This window comes from Eubalaena glacialis, chromosome 9 (assembly GCF_028564815.1).
Source record: "Eubalaena glacialis isolate mEubGla1 chromosome 9, mEubGla1.1.hap2.+ XY, whole genome shotgun sequence".
NCBI classification, from domain to species: Eukaryota; Metazoa; Chordata; class Mammalia; order Artiodactyla; family Balaenidae; genus Eubalaena; species Eubalaena glacialis.
In genome coordinates, this window is record NC_083724.1 from 37,740,832 (window position 1) to 37,759,879 (window position 19,048).

A 19,048-nucleotide genomic window follows, 5' to 3' on the forward strand; every position below is an offset into this window, starting at 1 on the left:
ATGATTCCATTTATATAAAATGACCAGAATAGAATTACAGAGAGAGAAAGTAGATTAGTGGTTGCCTAGGGCCAGAGGAAGCTGGAGGGGAAACGGAGAGTCACTGTTAACGGGTACAGAGTTTCTCTTGGAAGTGATAAAAATGTGCTAAAACTGATTGTGGTGATGGTTGCACAACTCTGTAAACATAATAAAAACTATTGAATTGTACACTTTAAATGGGGAAACGGTATGACATTTGAATTATAGCTCAATAAAGATGTTATTTTAGAAAAGAGCTATTGATACACACAACATGAATGACCCTCAAAATAATTACACTGAGTAAAGGAAGCCATATTTTTTTAAAGGAAGCCATATTTTAAAAGAGTACATTCTGTATAATCCCATGTATGTAAAATGCTAGAAAATGCAAGTGATCTATATTTACAGAAAGCAGGTCAGTGATGGCCTGCTTGGGGGAGGGAGGAATGGATTACCAAGGGGCGTGAGGAAACTTTGGTAATGACAGATAAACTCACAATCTTGATTGTGGTGATGGTTTCATGACTGTATACATATGTTAAAATTTATCAAATTATATGATTTAAATGTGTGCAGTTGTATATCACTTATCTTCAGTAAGACTGCAACAAAAGAGCCTGCTAAAAAGTCAACCTTACACATGATCACAAAATCTATTTCTATGTGTAGATATGCAGATATGAAAGACCAGAAAAGTACCTGATAGACATACATAAAACTAATAACACTGGTCACCTTTGGGGAGTGGGGAGGAGGGGACATGAAAACGGAGTGTCACTTTAACACTATATACTTCTGCATTCTTTGTATTTTTTACGAGAATGTTCTATATGTACAATTTGTACAAATAAATAAAAAGCTAATAAAATTACTTTTAATTTTAAAATAGTTAAAAATCCAACAGCAATGACAATACCCAGTTTCAAAATAAAAATTATCCTATTTGATAAAGATGTCCTTAAGCCCACAGAGGCGTAGTCAGAAAACTAGAAGGAACCTCAAGGAGAAACCACCACGATGACTGTTTTGAGGGCTGGGAAGAGGGGTGGGTGGAGGTGAGAGGCACCCAATCACTAACTGACTTGGGGTGACCTGCTTTGCATTGACTGAGGGACAAACGATTCAAGTGCAGACAAATCCAGGGCCATGCCTCTGCCTCATTAGGTGACCTGAGCCAGCTGCTTCACTCTCTAGGGCAGTTTTCCTGTCCATACAGTGAGGGTTGGTCAGGATGGCCTGTGAGGATGCCCCTGCTCTGCTCTTCTGTAATTCTCTTTGTCTCTCCCTCCAGTTCCCTCCCCTGTTACACTCTTTCCAGATTTTGCATTTTCTTAAGATCCCTATGAGAGTTGAGCCAAAACCCCTAACCCTCCTGGAAAGCAACCCTGTCTATCATTTGTTCACTCACTCATTCCTTTCTCTTTAAATGTATTCACCGAGAATTGCTTATGCATTGATTTAATTGTGCATCCATCCATTCATTCATTTATTGATCCTGTAAACATTCTCGGCCCGCACTGGCTGGGGACTGACCTGTGAGGGTGGATCCCTGGCCCTGAGCCACCTTCTCCAACTTTTCCACACCAATTAAGATTTCTAAGTAGACTCTGTGTAATTGGGTCTTTGGGACATCATCCCTGAAGCACCCCAAAGTTTCTAAGCTGGGCGCATTTCCTCTTCTCCCTCTAAATTGCCTTGGGGATGGTGCAGTCCCTTGGCGCAGGGAGCTTTGAAAGGTGCCTGCTTCCTGGGAGGCTGTCAGCTGGCATGGAGCTGGGAGCTGCCCAGGCCGGGCAGTCCCTGGCTGCCCATAGTAAACTATCGGGCACCCTGTTCAGCCTTGAGTCCACCAGAATTTCCTACTTCTACCAAACCTGACACATTTCAAAGAACTCCGCTGAATTCTAAGTACTTTGTCTACTTCCACCAAATTCTAAAAGCTCCACGTTAGTCTATCAAGTTGCAAACACTTCGCTGACTTCTACAAAAGCCTAGGCATGTCTTCTTAGTTTGGAAAGCTGAGTCAGTGTGAAACTCCGGGTCCTGCCCACCGGGGTTCCCTGGATAGAGGAGGCTCAGACCTGCTTCTTTGACCTGTTTTCTCCTAGTTCCAGACAGAGAAGATTCCTGGTCTCTGCAACTTTTTCCAGGGAACAAGGGACATGGATCTGGAAGAGCCTGAAGGTAAGTGAAAAAATGGGGAAATGGGGGCAGAGGAAGGGGCTGGGAGTCAGGAGCCCCAGGGGAATTCCTGGAGCCTTGGCTTCCCCCTCTAACTCACTATGCAGTGCTGGGCAAGCCTCTTTTCCTCTCTGAGCTTCACTTCCCCCATATATAACAAGGGAGTGGCCTTGCTGATCTGCAAGATCCCTCCCAGCTCGGCCATGTGTCATCCAAGCTAGGAACAGCTCGTATCTGGCAGCCAGTTGCTCACTCCCAATTTGTCTTAGCCCCAGGAAGTGGCAGCAAGTCAGGAAGAAGTTGTCTGTGGCCAGGCTGGGGCCTTCAACTTGGCCTTCAGAATCTGGGTGAGGAGGGGAGAGGGGTGGCATCCCTGTGGGCTGGCTGGGGTAGGCAACAGGCAGGAAGTGGGTGAGAGAGGTGAGCACCATTCTGGAGGTGCAAACACAGGGCCGTGATGCACAAAGGACAGAGGGCTCAGGTGGCCTGGGAGAGGATAAAGGAAGGCTCCCCGGGAGAGGTAGCATTTGAACTGGTTTTCAGATAGCATTTGGCCAGAAGAGATCTGAAGGCAGGAAGGACACCGTGGGCTCTGCAGACGAAGCTTCCTGGCCCTGCTTTGGGAACCAGAGTCTGTCCCACAGCCTGCAGCCACATCCCTCCTCCTCCCCGCTTCCTGCAACTCCCCCCACCACCCGCACTCCCCCATCCCCACTGCCCCACCCCCCCAACCCCGCAAGCCCCAGCCGGAGGAGAGAAGGCACAGCAGGAGGCTCAGATTCTCAGATTTTCAGCACTGGAAGGCAGACAAGGCACTGAGCAGGTCTGGTGACCATGTCCCTGCTCTGAGCTTTCTTTGTCCTCCTGGTTCATCCCCGGGCAGAGTTTGCTCCCGCCCTCCGGGCTGCTGCTTCTCTAGTGATACCTCCACAGCCCCTGCCTGGTCTCCACACACCTCCTCCCGGGGAAGTCGTCCTGCCTGGTCCTCTGAAGCCCTGGCCACAGGTCCGAGGGTCTGCACTAATGGGGTGTGTGCGTGTGTGTGTGAGAAAGAGAGAGCAAGAGTGAGTGCCTGCTGCACAGGTACATACACTCAAGCCAATGACCGTACACATACACGCACGAGCCTGGTGTGGCGTATATACTCACAGGAGAATGTGTGTGCCTGGCTGCCAGGCAGGCGTGTGTACACACAGACAGGTGGGTGCGTTTGTGGGGACCTGCGTGGGTGTATATATACTCGGACAGGGAGACGTCCACTGCAGATGTTTGCCAGTGACTGTAGGGGATAAATTATGTGGTACATGGAACCGTGCAAAGAGGAGGCTCTGGCCTGCCCCAGCCCTGGCACAGTGCCTGCTGCTACTGATACTCTGTCCAGGGAGGGTGCCTCTCCAGGAAGCCAGCCTCAGAGTTTCCCGGCCGAAACTTGAAGGGAGCTCACAGCTCACGCTCCCCGACCCCACGACGTCTCTAGACACAGTCAAAGTGAGGCAAGACCTCCTATCTGTGGACCTGGGGCAAGGTCGGAGCTCTCCGTGCTGCAGAAAAGGTCCCTCAGCCCCTGAGGTAGGGCCCAAAGCTCGGGACCCTGCATTCGTATGTGTGAGAGGAGCGTCCACAGGGGCCCCCCAGCCTGGCCTCGCTGGGTGGTGGAGGCCCAGGGATACCCGGAGAGACTCCGTATCAGGAAGGATTTTGTGACCCTTCGAGTGGCCTGAAGGCACAAAGAAAAGAAGAAAAGCTATGTCTAAGGGAGTAATGCGCTTCCTGTCACTAGAGGCGCTCAAACAGAAGCAGGATGAGGCTCGGGTGGGAACTGGAGAGGAGTTCTGCCTGGGAATGTTTGGGATCCAGTGGCCTGGGGGCACACGTGTTCTCATTCGTTCCCCTAATGCCTAGCACAATGCCTGGCATATGGTAGGAACTCAATCACGTCTTGATTCTGAAAAATGGGAGGACTAAGAGAAGGAAATCGTCTGCTACAAGGGAGGCATTGACAGGAATTGGAGCTTAACCCAGACCCAGGCTTGGGCGGTGCATCCCAGGGTTTAGTGACATAGTGCCAAGTGCCCGAAACAACAAGGAAAGGTTAAGTCATGCTCCTTAGCTGGTGAGAAGATTAGGGGCAGGGTGGGGACTTGGGAGAAAGACGTCCATCCAGTGCGGTAAAAGACCAACCAAGATTTGGGATTTAACAGAGGCAAACATCTGCTCTGAGCATGGTGCAGCTGTCATGCTGTTGGGAGGATTGGATTCTAGACTCGCCTTGCCAGGGATCTGCTGTGTGGCCTCAGTTTCCCTACCTGCACAATGGGAGCTCCAACGAGTTGACCTCTCAGGGCATATTCCACGCTGATGCCTAGGAGTTCATGAAGTCAAAGCAGCCCTGGCTCAGGTTCAGAGAAAATAGGAGGTTTGGGGCAGGGCCAAAAGATCTATCAAATTTTCGCTCAAAAACACACGACGAAGGCAGATTCTGAAGGTCAGTCCACACACAGTAGCTGATGAAGCAGGCCCTATGGGGGGACAGGTGGACAAGCGCTCTGGTAGGCTCAGGGGCCAGGAGCCCCTCCAGTGCGAGGCACAAGGTGTGCTTCGTGCATGGAGACCAGAGCTGACCTGCAGAGACAAGTCAGATTTCTGCAGGCTGAGGGAGAAAGAAGGGCATCCCCAACAGTGGGAACAGTGTAAAGTAGCTCAGAGGCTTCCTGAAAGCCAGGAGGACCCTCAGAGACCACCTAGCCCAGTGATTCTCAAAGTGTGGTCCCTTGGCCAACAGCAGCAGCATCACTCAGACCTAATGAGTTAGAAACTCTGGGGATAGAGCCCAGAAATCTGTGTTTTAACAAACTTTCCAAGTGATTCTAAGATTTGAGGACCTTTGATCCAGCCCATTGCTTCCCAGACTATGTTGGTAGAATACTTATTTGCAGGAGGTTAATGGGTGCTCTGTAAAAGGAGGATCTATGGTCAAATAAGTTTGGGAATTACATACTCTACACTGCTTTCAGAAAGTCACAAATCACAGTGGAGCATTAAAGGCTCTGAGAAGTCCTGCAGTATATTATTTACTTTTGATTCACCCAATGTTGTTTCAAATTGATTTTTCAGATTGCCTACTAACATTTCCATTAAGACTCTTAGGGAAATTCTGATCCACATCAATCCTCATTTTTCACATAAATAAATCGCAGCCTAGAAGAATGGGGACTGCCCAAAGTCGCAGAGAGAGAGTGTGTCAGAGCTGGAAAAGACCCTAGCAATACACCTCATCCCTAAAGAGACTCTGTGGGCTCCCCGCCACCCTGCACCCTCTTTCCCTGCCTCCCAGCTGTGCCCCCCAGGGCCCTGCAGTATGGAGCTGGTCAACAGGACAGAGGTCTCTGAGTTCTTTCTGAAAGGATTTTCGGGCTACCCAGCCTTGGAGCACCTGCTCTTCCCTCTGTGCTCAGCCATGTACCTGGTGACCCTGCTGGGGAATACAGCCATCGTGGCAGTGAGCGTGCTGGACGTCCACCTGCACACGCCCATGTACTTCTTCCTGGGCAACCTCTCCATCCTGGATATCTGCTACACGTCCACCTTTGTGCCCCTGATGCTGGTCCACCTCCTGTCGGCCCAGAAGACCATCTCCTTTCTTGGCTGTGCGATGCAGATGTGTCTGAGCCTGTCCACGGGCTCCACAGAGTGTCTGCTGCTCGCCATCATGGCCTATGATCGTTACCTGGCCATCTGCCGGCCACTCAGGTACCCTGTGCTGATGACCCACCGGCTCTGCTTGCTGCTGGCGGGAGCCGCCTGGGTACTCTGTTTCTTCAAGTCAGTGACTGAGACAGTCATCGCCATGAGGCTGCCCTTCTGTGGCCACCGTGTGGTCAATCACTTCATCTGCGAAATCCTGGCAGTCCTGAAGCTGGCGTGCGGTGATGCGTCAGTCAACGAGGTCTTCCTGTGGGTGGGTGCCATCCTGCTGCTGCCCGTGCCCCTGGCGTTCATCTGCCTGTCCTACATGCTTATCCTGGCCACCATCCTGAGGGTGCCCTCAACCGCTGGACGCCACAAAGCCTTCTCCACCTGCTCGGCGCACCTGGCTGTGGTGCTGCTTTTCTATGGCACCGTCATCTTCATGTACATGAAACCCAGGAGCAAGGAGGCCCGCATCTCTGATGAGGTCTCCACGGTCCTCTATGCTGTGGTCACGCCCATGCTGAACCCCGTCATCTACAGCCTGAGGAACAAGGAAGTGAAGGAGGCCGCCAGGAAGGTGTGGGGCAGGAGATGGACCTCCAGGTGAGGGAGGCCGGGGCTCTGCAGGCTAGCAGGCCAGGCCTTCATTAGCCTACAGTGAGGGCTGCGGGTCTGGAATCTCCAGCCCAGAAACGCAGCACCAAGTCCCACTGATCCTGCCACAGAGGAGCTCACAATCACCCCTCTGCTCCTCCCCCCGGCAGAGCCATGGGGCGCTCTCAGCATCACTGCCTGCATCTTTACACCAGCCTCCTGTCTGGCCTTAGGATTTCAGTCTTGTTCCTCCCAATCTCTCCTCCAAGGGGCATCCAGAGGGATCTTTTTGAAAAGTACATGTGATCCTGTCACTCTCCTGACTGAAACCCCTGGATGGCTCCCCAGAGCTCTCAGGATGAACTGTGAGGTCTTCAGTGGGGCATTCGAGGACCCCACAAGCTGGCCCTGACTAAACCCCCTCCCCGTCCTGTGCCCCACAGCCTCCTCCTGTCAGCCGCACACACCAGCCGGGCGTGAGCCTCAGTGTTGCCCAGCACTGCCCAGCTCTGTGCCCTTGCTGGTTCTTTCCACAAGGCAGCCTCCACCCAGCACGCAGCTCCACGCGTAAAAGGACTGCCTGACCCTCAAGGCCCATCTTTTTATTTTTTAAATATAGTCACATGTGATATACAGGAGGTTCTTGTTTTTCTGCTTTATATATAATAGTAATGTGTATCTGTTAATTCCACACTCCTAACTTATCCCTGCCCCCATCTCAAGGCCCATCTTGAATGCCACCTCCGCCAGGAAGCCTCCCCACTCTGCACCTCTCACTGTGCTCCTCCTGCTTTATTTTCAGTGTTACTGTAAGAGCAGGTAGTATCGGATTCCACTCTGTCCCAAGGTCCAGCCCGGCCCAACCCCAGGCCCTTAAATAAATAAATAGACTTCTTAGATAAATAGAAAACACATCGATGTAGGGGTGACAATGGCAGAGCCTGGGGTCCTTCCCAAATCTGAGCAGAGCTGAGATGGAGCTCACAGATGACAGGCATGACCTAGTGCCTTGGGAAGTGACAGTAGAGGCAGTGATGAGCCCCAGCATCCAAGACTTCCAGACCTGCCCAGCCACCGGGATACCAATCACTCCAAGCAGCTTAGGGCCTGGAGTCCCCTGTCTCCCTTTTAGCAGCAGTAGCTTCCGGGAACTCCCTGCCCGGCATCCAGGCCTCACCTGGCCTTGGGGAGACTCTGTTCTACCTGTCTTCAGCCCACCCACTAAGACCCTGCCATAGCTACCTCTTCCTGGTGCTCAGCCTTTTCCCAGCTTTCCTCTCTGAGAGCTCAGTGAACACACAGAGGAAATGGACTCACATTCAGAGAGCATCTCCATTCCCTGCCCCCTCTGGCCTCAGTGTCACCATCCATGTGATGGGAGAGCTGAGCTTGGTCTCAAGCAGCAGGCCAGCTCTCCTGCCCCCTGGCTGCAGGTAAGCACATTCCTTGCTTGAGCCCTCAGTTCCCCTCCAGTCCCTCTCCCTGTTTCCTTGGTTGGTCAGAACAGAGGCACAGAGGAGGGAAGCACAGCCCCGCAGCTCACAGCCTGACCAAGCCAGAGTGACCGCTGCCACTAAGACCTTCTGCTAGGCCTTTGATGCCACGACAGGGGTTAGGACTTTATCCTGTGGGCATTTGGGTTTAAAATCATACTTATCGATACTTTTAGAAAGGTCACTGATTAGATACCTTTCTCCATCCATGAAATTGTCGAAGAATTGTTTTTAGTGTCTATTGTTAACTACCGTGCAGTGAAGTAGGTAATGTCATACACTGCTGGTGGGGGTGGGAATAAATTAATATGACCTTCCTGCCAAGTAAGCTGTGGGTATGAATCAAGAGACTTAAAAACTTCAGACCTTCTGACACAACACCTCTACTTGTAGGAATTAGTCTGAGAAAATTATTAGAGGTGCAAAGATTTATGTATAAGTATATATATATATATATATGGATATTAATCACAGAGTTATTTATGGTAACAAAAAAATTGAAAGTATCTTAATGTCCAAGCATAGCAGAATGTTTAAATAAATCCTGGTGGAGCCCAATGATAGACTGTGACACAGCCATTAGAAATCCTACTTTTTGAAGGGTATTTGATGATGGGAAATTCTCACACTGTAATTAACAGAAAAAGGCAGAACATATAACTTTGTACTCAGTATAATCCTAATGCTTAAAAGGTATTTTTCTTATGGATATATGAATAAGTATGTATGTAGAAAATTCTGGAAAATTAAGACAAAATGTGAACTAATAGTCGTTTCCTTTGGCTGATGGGGTTACAGATAAATATTGTTTTCTTAGTTATTCTTTCCAATATTGTCCAATACTTCTAAAATGAACATCACTTTGAACTTAAAAATAATATTATTTTTGAGAAATGGAAGATCATGTGGCTCCAGAGTAGAGCACAGATGAGAAGGACCCCGGGCTGAGGGCAGGAAGCGTGGAAGCTGGTGCCATAACCCAGGCACCCATGGGGCCTGACCCAGGTGGGCAGTCAGGCAGAGAGGGCGGAGCTGAGAAACCTTGGGGACATTCAGCTGATTGCAGAGGTGGCTGAGGGAGAGTGGAACTGTGTGCTGGTGCCCGGGCTTCTGGCTTATTTGGGTGGATCGCGCTCCACCCTGAAAGAAACTCTGAGTTACGGGGAAGATGAAAGAATCAGGCTGGAGGGGTGGGAGGGCGGCGATGAGCTTGTTAGGATGCATTTGCGGGCAACCACAGGTGGCAAGACTGCCCCGTTCCCAAGCAGCTGGAAAATAAGTGGGGACAATCTTCCAATAATTATTTTGACCTGTGTCCTTGACAAAAAAGAAAATTCCAAGAGACAAATCATAGTATAATGGGAAAATCTGCAACTGCTGCTGCATTATTTAAGGCTGTTTTTTAGTCCCTAAACTGTGTCAAGTTGTCATTCTTTATTGTGAAGGAAAGAGAAGGACATGGGAAGGGAAATGGAAAGGGGAACCTGCAGAAACTCATGTACCTGGCTCAACCCCTGACTTCATGGTCCCTCACAAGGGCTCGGGGTCTCACCCTGTACAGCAATTCGCTTTCCTTAACCTTTCATGAGTGCAGGTCCCCACAGCACTCCTGCAAGGAGACACCCCATTTCCCAGCCCAGGACGCCCAGGCCAAGGGCAGGGGTCACAGCACCCGAGCCTCAGGTCCAAGGGGCAGGGCTGCAATGAGACCTGGTCTTCAGATTCTCTGTCCAGTGTCTCTCCTGTGCCCTCCTCACCCAGCCAGGCCCTCCTGGAGAAGCACAGGGAACCTGAGGTCTCTGAAGCCCCATAGCTGCCAAATGTGCAAACTTGTGTAGTTGCAGAGTTTGAACTTTAAATTGGGCAGGGACTGAGAGGTCCCCAAAGGCAAGGAGCACGCGACCTGTCTACATGGCAAGGGACCAGGAGGCTGGGCCTCAGGGCCTCCCACCGGCCCATCCCAGCACAGTGTGTCTGCTGGTAATGAACTCAGTATTCCCTTGCTCTGCTCTCCCAAGCCTCAGGTCACCTCACGGGGCAGCTGCTTCAGCCACCTGCCTGCACTAATGCCACTGGGCCAATAGGTAGGAGGTAAGGAGAATCCATCTAGCATGTTGACTCTTCTCATGAACTTTTTTTTAAACATGCAAAAAGCCAGAATATCTGCTTGGGGAAGGGAACATAATGATAGTAATAATATCAGCTACCACTGACTGAATACTTACCATGTGCCAAGCTCTGTGCTAAGAGCTTTCACTGGATCCTCAAAATCACCCCATGAGGAAATACTATTCTTATCTCCACAGGTAAGGAAGCTGAGGCTGAGAAAACACTTAGCAAGTGGCAGGTCTGGGACATGGGCCCTGGTTGCTCTGACTCACCTCAAAGCCCACACTCACCTGCTTTGTTAACACAGCGAGGAATGTGAAGCGGGAATCCCAGATCCAGGCATTTCCGGGAAATTGTAGCAGGAGCTTCTTCTTGTTATGCCCCTCACCTTCCTTTTAAAATAATATGTAAAGCCTAAAATAAGTATTAAATGGTTCAAACTAGATTTACCAGCCAATGAAATTGACATGATATTTACCATGCAAAGTGACCCTCAGGTCTGTCAGACCTCAGGGTTGGAAGTTGATAGAAAGATGTGAGGAGGGAATGTTTTGAAGGTTGCACAGAGTACCAGGGACAAGCTAACTGAATGGCTCCATTTCACACAAGGAGAAACTGGACCAAGGTCATATAGCAGAATCGGAACAAAGGCAAGAATTCAATCTGGGCCCCTCACTCCCAGTCCAGGGCTCCTTCCATGGCATCTCCCTGCCTCTCAGGAGGGGTATAACTGGGGAGTGGATTAGGCAATGATTCTCAGAGACACTCAATTTCCTATCACTCTGGATACCTGACTTTCCAGGACATGACAGGGTGAGAGGCCTGGCAGACAGATGCTAGAGTGATTTCCTGAGTGTATTGCGAAACGCCATCGTACCCAAGTGCTCTGCAATGTTTCTGGTCCTCTTCCTCCTGAGCATGTCGTAGGACTACACAGGCCAGTGCATTGTGGGCATTTGTGATACAAGTCACTTCTGGGTCGGAGCACTTAACTTCTGGTGTGAGAGGCTCTGGTGTGTTCTTCCCCAGCCGTAACAACTGGTGATGTCCCAGGTGGTGGAGCCAGGGTCTCTGAGGATGATGACCTGGAACAGAGCCCCCTGAAAACCTGCAATGGACATGCAGCATGAGAACTAAACCTCTGTCGTGGTAAGCCACTAAAATTATGAGGTTGTATGTTATTTCAGCAAAACCCAGCTCATCTTAACTGATGGACCAAGGGAACCGCAGCTGCTCCCTGATGTCCCAGCCTGGGCCCATGTTGCAGTCAAAGCTGTCGGTAACCTGGCAGCAGGGTATTTTCTAGACACAGCCTTATTTCTTTGGGGTCATAAGCCTATGGCCTAGTGGGCTGTTCCTAATTTCCATGAATGTGTTATGATCAGACTCTTAAATTGTAAGGAAACCTATCACTCTCCTGATTTAGCTCTCCAGAGAGAGCAGCTATCCCTGCAGGGAGGAGACCGGCCCCACTAAAGCTCTCCTCCCAGCAATCACACGGCTGCATCATTGTTCTGCTGGTGTGTGCTCTGGGGGAAGGCGAGAGAGGGTGATCTCAAGGTAAGAAATCTGGGATCAGGATTTTAGCAGAAGAAAAGCACTGGATCTCACATGGCACCTCCTGTGTGCAGGCACTGCAGGGTATTAGGGATGAACTGGACACAGCCCTTTGATTTCCACAGCTCACAGTCTGTTGTGTGAGAGAGAACGACACACAACAAACTAACTGTGCTAGCGGCTGTGTGAGCGTCATGTTTTCTGGATGGTCAGTTCTGTGGACTGGGAAGGCAGGCCCCACAGAGAAGGTGTGTGTGAGCTGAGCCTTGGAGGATGAGTGGAAGAGAAAGGCCACTCCAGCTGAGGAAAGTATGAGAAGAGACGAGACAGGAGCGTGCGGGATTTGTCCATCAATGGGGAGCGGTCTGAGGCGGAGCAGGGGTGCACGAAGGTACAGGAGGTGAGGCAGCAGGGCAGACCAGAGCCTGATGACAAAAGCCCTCAAATGCCTGTGCCATTCCCACTTGGTTTTTTTGTTGGAGACAAGGGTGGGGAAGAGAAATGCAGAGTCAGGCTATTTCCCACCTTTTACCTGCCTGAAAACACCCTCCACGCCTATGTCCAGTGTCAAAATTTGAGGTTAAAAGGTCTTTTTTGGGCAACACACCCAACAAAGACCGAGGCCTTATAATTGAATCTGAAATTAAGCTTTGGGCTTAATCCAGCCACATGAAGTCACAACCCAGGAAAGATGCTTCCTTTTAACTTCTTCTTTCCAGACCTCAGGTTTTACTTTACATCCCAGACTCAAAGAGAATCTCAGAGGTTTCTAAAGCTGAGAGAGGAAGGGATGTGACCAAGGTCACCAGAGAGCAAGGAAATGAGTGTAAACTCTATTAGGCCAGAAGCTGCATCTGCCTCTGCTGTATTCCCAGCACCCAGCACATAGTAGGTGCTCAATAACAATTTGATGAATGAGGGAACGAACGAACCATCACACTCAGGCAATTCTTTAACTTTTTGTCAAACTTCAGCAAGAGAATCACTACTTTTAAATGTTTACATGGATAAGATTTACGGTCATTGGCTGACCCAGATTTATCAACTACCCCTGTATGTTCCAGAAACGCCCCTAACAATCACCTTGATTTAGGCTGGAGGAGGGAAAACCAACACAGGCTTTGGGGAGAGAGGGGGTCATGACAGATGCTGGAGCTCTTGTGCGGGGAGGTGGCGAGCACAGATCCAGCAGGTGCCTGTGGCTGAAGACGCAGTCTTTGATCTGGAGCCTTGCTGCTGGGCGGCTCACCAGCACTTTTCTGTGTGTGTCTCATCTGGCTACACAGAACCCCCATTTTTCAGAAGGCAACTGAGTCTCAAAGGCCAAGTGACTTGGTCAACATCACACAGCTAGTTAGAGCTGGAGCTGGGATGCAACGCTGGGTTTTCAGAATCCTGCGCTGAATATCTGTTGAGTGACTGTCCTTGGCAGCACTCGCTGTACGAGGTGCCGAGAGGAAGGAGACAGTCCCGCTCTCAAGGGTGGTAGAGGAGACAGGTGCGCAACACAAGAGCACAGAGGATGGCCAGGGGCTGTGGGAGCACAAGAAGGGGGCAGGTGACTCTGCAGGGTGCAGGAGGGAGAGGAGGAGAGATGAGCTGGACTCTGAAGAAGGAGCAGGAACGCCCCCACTGGGGAAGAGAGGGAGGACTGCCTACAAAAGGGAACTTCTTGGGCAAAGATGTAGTGCTGGGAAAAGACATGGTTTATTTGGGAGAGGGTGGGCCCATCGGCCCCTACAAATGATAGGTGCAATTAGGCAGGAGGAATGAGAGGGAAGATCCAGCCCTGGAGGAAGGACAGGGTTCCAATGCTGTCACAGGACACAGGCCTCACAGTAAAGCTAGGTGTGAAAGGAGTGAGGGAGGGGTAGGTATATATCTTCTGAAAGGTTAAAGTTCACCCTCAGCTCCTATTTCTCCCTTACACCAGGGATCACTGGGGCTACAAGACAGCTTTCCCATCTAACACTTGACACTTCGCTCCCTCGTGACACTGGCGTTTCCCAAAGAGGCTGCGACCAGCTCAAAAGAGCAACGGAAGCTACCTGGGCGAAGACCGTAACCTTTCCCACCCTCCCTGTATAAAGCTAGTCAATGACTGACGACGCCTCTACCACATGAGACCTGGTTTCCCTCTTTGTGTGAGATTACTGCTGATATTATTTATCCTAAAAAGTAATATGGAGGCCAAGAAGAGAGTCACTTGGCTTTCATGACCAGGGTTAAATGCTGTGACCAGCGGCTCTATTGGGATATGTATGTTCTTTTAAAAATCAATGGATGGTCTGTGATTCCTTAAGGAGGAATGGCCAGAATAAGGCTTACACATCCTATGGAGTGGAAATGTTCAACCTTTATGCCCAAAGGAACGCTAAGCGAGCATCACTCATCACCCACCTCCCTTCCCGAGCTCATCTCACTTAAGAAACAGGGGCAGCACTTGTGACAGGTGTGGCATCTTTTTATCCACTTATTTTTCATACAACTATAGCCCCAACACCTAAACAATACCTAGCACAGAGTAGGCATTCAACAAATATTCAGTGAGTGAATGAATCCGAAATACTATGGGCATAATTCAGCCGTATGAAGTCATAACCTAGAAAAGATGCTTCCTCTTAACGGGCAAGAACGCTTTAGATTCCAAAGGAGCACCTGAAACATGAACCCTACTCTATCGTCTTCCCTGAGTCCACCCAGGGGAGGAGAGAAGAGCCTAGGGGATGAGAATGGGCCCCGCCAGAACTGCAGAGCTGAGAGGGCCGGCTTGCAGACCTGAAGTCCACTCTCTTATTACACAGATGGTGAGACTAAATTCCAGAGGCAGGGCTGACCCGCCCCAGGTCACACATCCAGGTTGCTTGGCTCCCAGGCCAGCTGGTGCTTTTTCCAACACCCGTGTGGTCCAGACGGGAAAGGAGGGAGAATGAGATGGATGGGGCCAACCAGACGGCCGTGACAGAGTAGGTCCTGCTGGGGCTACACGAGCACCACAACCTAGAGATGGTGCTGTTTGTACTCTGCCTGGGCATCTCCTCCGTGATAGTGCTGGGGAATGCCCTCCTCATCAGGCTGAACATGCTGGACCCCCGCCTGCACAGCCCCATGTACGTCTTCCTCAGCAACCTCTCCCTCATGGATATCTATGGCACATCCTCCTTTGTGCCTCTCATGCTGGTCAATTTCCTGGAAACCCAAAGCACCATCTCCTTCCCTGGCTGCGCCCTGCAGATGTTCCTGACCCTGGCGCTGGGCTCCACGGAGTGCCCGATCCTGGCCGTGATGGCGTGTGACCGTCATGTGGCCATCTGCCAGCCGCTTCGGTACTCAGAGCTCATGAGCAGGCAGACGTGCGTGTGGATGGCAGCGCTGAGCTGGGGGACAGGCTTTGCCAACTCCCCGCTGCAATCCACTCTCACCTGGAGCCTCCCCTTCTGTGGCCACAAATGTCATCAACCAGTTCTTCTGTGAGATCTTGGCAGTGCTGAAACTAGCCTGTGGGGACATCTCTCTAAACGCGCTGCTAACAATGGTGGCCACTACTGTCGTGATGCTGGCCCCGCTGCTGCTCATCTGCCTGTCCTACGTTTTCATCCTTGCTGCCATCCTGAGGGTGCCCTCTGCTGCCAGCCGGCACAAAGCCTTCTCCACCTGCTCTGCCCACCTCACAGTGGTGGTGGTTTTCTATGGGACCATCTCCTTCGTGTACTTCAAGCCCAAGGCCAAGGACCCCAACTTGGCTAAGATTATCGCATTGTTCTATGGGGTTGTGACACCCTCGCTGAACCCCATCATCTACAGCCTGAGGAACACAGAGGTGAAAGCTGCCGCCATAGCTCTGCTGAGCGGAGACCTGCTCTCCAGGGAAATGTCCCATTTTTCCTGTTGCTCTCTAACTCTATCAGGCAGGACAGGCTAGGGTACACTGTGGTCATGACTTCAAAATTTCAGTGGCTTAAAACCACAAAGGTTCTTTTTCTCACTCACGCTGCAGGTCCATCAGAGGTTGGCTGGGGGATCTGCTCTGCACCATCGCCTTCACCCCTGTGGGACTCAGGATGATAAAGCAGCTACCATCCGGCACACTGCTGGTCCAAGTGGCAAAAGGCAAAGAGAAAATGACAAAGCCTGCACTGATTCTTAAAGCTTCCGCTCAGAAGTGACCTGTTACTTCCACTTCCACCTCACTGGCCAAGGCAAGGCACACACCAGGGCTGACACCGAGGGGGAGGGGACACCCACCTACCACACATCTGGAAGGAGGGGGAGGACTGAAGAATTCGTGAAGAGCCTAGTGACAACCACCCATCCTACAGTCAACCCAGGGGCTACTGCAGATTTCTAGAGCTTCCCTTTCTCGGACCAACTGTCCTTCACCGGCTGCTGCCAGGTTAATCATCCCAGGAGAGTGCTGGTTAGCTCTGTTGTGGTGGCTTTGGACTGGGTCGAGCTAACTAGGGTGGAACCGGGCCTCCCAGAGTTTCCTTCCCTGTAAGGTTCTGGGATCAGGTGGACCACGAGAGAAATCCGCATGAGACGGGAGGCGAAGGCGAAGCAGCACCGTCGTGGTGGGAGCCCTCACTTGCTGTCACCGGCCTGGGGCTCACCTTGCTGTCAGCGCAGCTCCTCCAGCCCCTGCCACGCCGCCTGCAGCTGCTCGGAGGCCCGTGCCAAGTGCAGCGCCACGCCAGAGAGTGCCAGCTCCTCCTGCAGGTCACCAGTGTCACTGAGCCTGAAGGCAGTGAGGCCCAGACACGGGCTCCAGTTTGTCCTCCTGGGTGCTGGTCTGTCCTCACCTCCCCCTTCACGCCCGCCGAGAGCAGCTTCAGGCCCAACACCAGGTGCAGAGGCCCAGCTTCGCACAGGCTTCTCCAACTTCTCCCACAATCGACAGCTCTGTTCTCTACAACAGACCCCTTATATCACTCACGCTTGTCCTGCTACTTTGGCCAGACCCTGGCTGATGCCTCACTCAAGAACCTACGATGGCTCCCCTTAACCACAGAATGAAGCCCTAATTCTTCAGTTGAGTTCAAGCCCTCCAGAACCCAGCCCACCACTTCTCCAGCCCGATGTTCCACTAACCCCCTTCACACGGTGACCCCCTCGCTACAGTGTCTGTACTGCCTACACCTTGGTGTCTTGCTCATGCTGATCTCTGGTGAGACCTGGGACTATTTTTCCAAGCCACCTTAGACACCAGCTCTCTCACACAGCCTTTCCTGGTGCACTTTGAATAGTCTCTCTTTCCTTTACGTCCCACAGCACTTTGTTGGTATCTTTCACTCGGTACCTATCCCATTCTGCTTTGCATCCATGCTATTTCACCACAATGTGGGCTCCTTGATGGTGGGATTCAACCAGGTCTGGCTTGTCTCTGCAGCTCCCACAGAGCTTTCCCGATAGAGGGTTACTGAACTGAACTGTCCCTCAGAAGCCCTCACAATGTCACATCTGGGGATTGGATCCTGTGCTGCTGGGCGTGCTCCAGGCAGTTGTGGACAGTCCGGGGTCTTAGTCCAAACGTGTGGACAGACATGAGCAGGGAGCAGCAGTATCTGGGGGCCACGGCCCTGTATTCCAGGAAGTCACTTGAACAAGTCAGGAGACAACAAAGGACCCCTGCTTTGGGACCCAGGAGGCCAGGGTTCTAGACCTGGTTCAGCTGCTCTGCCTGGCACGGTCTTCTTGCTGGCCCTCTCCCTCCAGGAATCACACAGGCACCTCAAACTCAAACTATCCACAACTGAACTCCTCATTCTGCCCCACAAATGTGTGTCACCATCTCAGGGAATGGCACCAACACCCCCGCAAGTCACCAAGCCAGAAACATGGCAGTCACCATCGGCTTTCTTTCATCCCTCACCACCCCACACATCCAATCAGTCACCATGTCCTAGAGAATCCACCTCATAACAGCTCTCGGATCAGTCCTCTCCTTTCCACTGACACTGCCTTCACCATCTCTCTCTCAAATAGTGCAACAGCTGTGTTGCTGCACTTTCAGCCTCCAAATCCTCTCCAAAATCCATCCTCTGCACTAGCCGTCAAAACACCTATCTGAAAAGACAAAATAACGCAAAAAAACCCAGACCAATCTGATCTGCTACTCTCCTGCTTAAATCCCTCCAATGAGGCCATTGCTCATTTCCCTAGGATAAAAGCCAGACCCCATGTACCTGCCCAGCCTCATCATTGGCTGCTTGCCTCCACCCTAACTCCACACGCACACACATCCTGCAGGTCCAGATGCCCTGAACTAGTCCCAGTTCCCCAGTGAAGATCAGTCTTTCCTGCCCCCGTGTCTCCCCCTTGCCGTTGCCTCCCATGTCCAAACACCTGACCTTTAGCTAACATACATTGGAGACTTAACCACATACCAGGCTAGGCACTATACTAAGTGTTCTAAGTGCTTTCCTGCTTGGGGACCAGATGGGATGATGGAAATCTCAGGGGAGGAATGTGATATGGACACTGGTGACCAGAGAGAACACTCTTCCAACATCTTGGCATTATGCAAACTCATTCAATCCTCACTCAATGCCCTCCACCCCACCCGGCTTCCAGAAAACCCCTTCTGATCCCTCCTAGCTGGGTGGGGTCTGTCTCAGCTCTGTCTCCCTCTTCAGTGCCTTCTGTACTCTGCTGAGTGTGTCCTGAATCCCAGCTATTTGGGCTCATGTGTCCTAGTGATCTGTGTGGAATAATATTTCTGATAAAGGAACAGACACCTAGCCCACACCTCTCCTTCCTTCTCACCATTCAATTGGTGAATGTGATGTGAAATGTGACCTTCTCACATCACACTCTGCTCAGTGCCTCAAGGAAGAGATGTGATTGCAGAAAGCAGAGAACAAAGAGATGTTTTCCTGGCATCTGAGTTTCAAAAGCCTAGGCTCTAAAGGGAACGTAAAAGACTTAAGGCATAAACAAAAGATCTGGGAGATAAATGTAAGAAAAAGTAGGTGTCCCCACCTCCAGATTAAAAAAAGATTCCCTAAGCTAGGGAGAGGAAAAAGCAAGGAGGGGATGTAGTGAGAGCACTGGCATAGGAGGGCCCCAAAAGGGAGGGGCCCTGAGCCCCACTCCCCAGACCAAGCCCCTGGACATGTTTGCAGCGTGTGAAAGCTGGAGCAACTCATGCATTGTTGGTCAAGTAAAATGCAGAGCAGGAACCCAGGGTAGAAATGGCTTCAAGGTGTTTCTGGGTAACCAAGGTCTCACAAGTCTTTGCATGTGGCACAGAAGTGGTGGAGAGCCTCAGGACTGAAAGGGTTACACAGATGGGGACAAGAAACCACTCCGGGATGGCGTGCTTGTACCACTGACTGGGGACCAGGTGGGATGATGGAAATCTCAGGGGCGCCACATGGACCCTGGTGACCAGGGAGAACACC

General features: G+C 51.1%; 1 protein-coding gene and 1 pseudogene across 1 annotated transcript; both read left to right on the forward strand.

Moving 5' to 3' along the window:
- Positions 1 to 5,563: 5,563 nt before the first annotated feature.
- On the forward strand, positions 5,564 to 6,502 carry LOC133098363 (olfactory receptor 13J1). Its single transcript, XM_061201148.1, has one exon. The coding sequence runs from the start codon at positions 5,564 to 5,566 to the stop codon at positions 6,500 to 6,502; it is 939 nt and encodes a 312-aa protein (XP_061057131.1).
- Positions 6,503 to 14,579: 8,077 nt separating this feature from the next.
- Positions 14,580 to 15,570, forward strand: LOC133098364 (olfactory receptor 13C7-like; annotated as a pseudogene).
- Positions 15,571 to 19,048: the final 3,478 nt, after the last annotated feature.

Bases quoted from the DNA above. Each gene is read 5' to 3' on its own strand.
- LOC133098363 (XM_061201148.1), top strand. From the start codon at position 5,564: ATGGAGCTGGTCAACAGGACAGAGGTCTCTGAGTTCTTTCTGAAAGGA.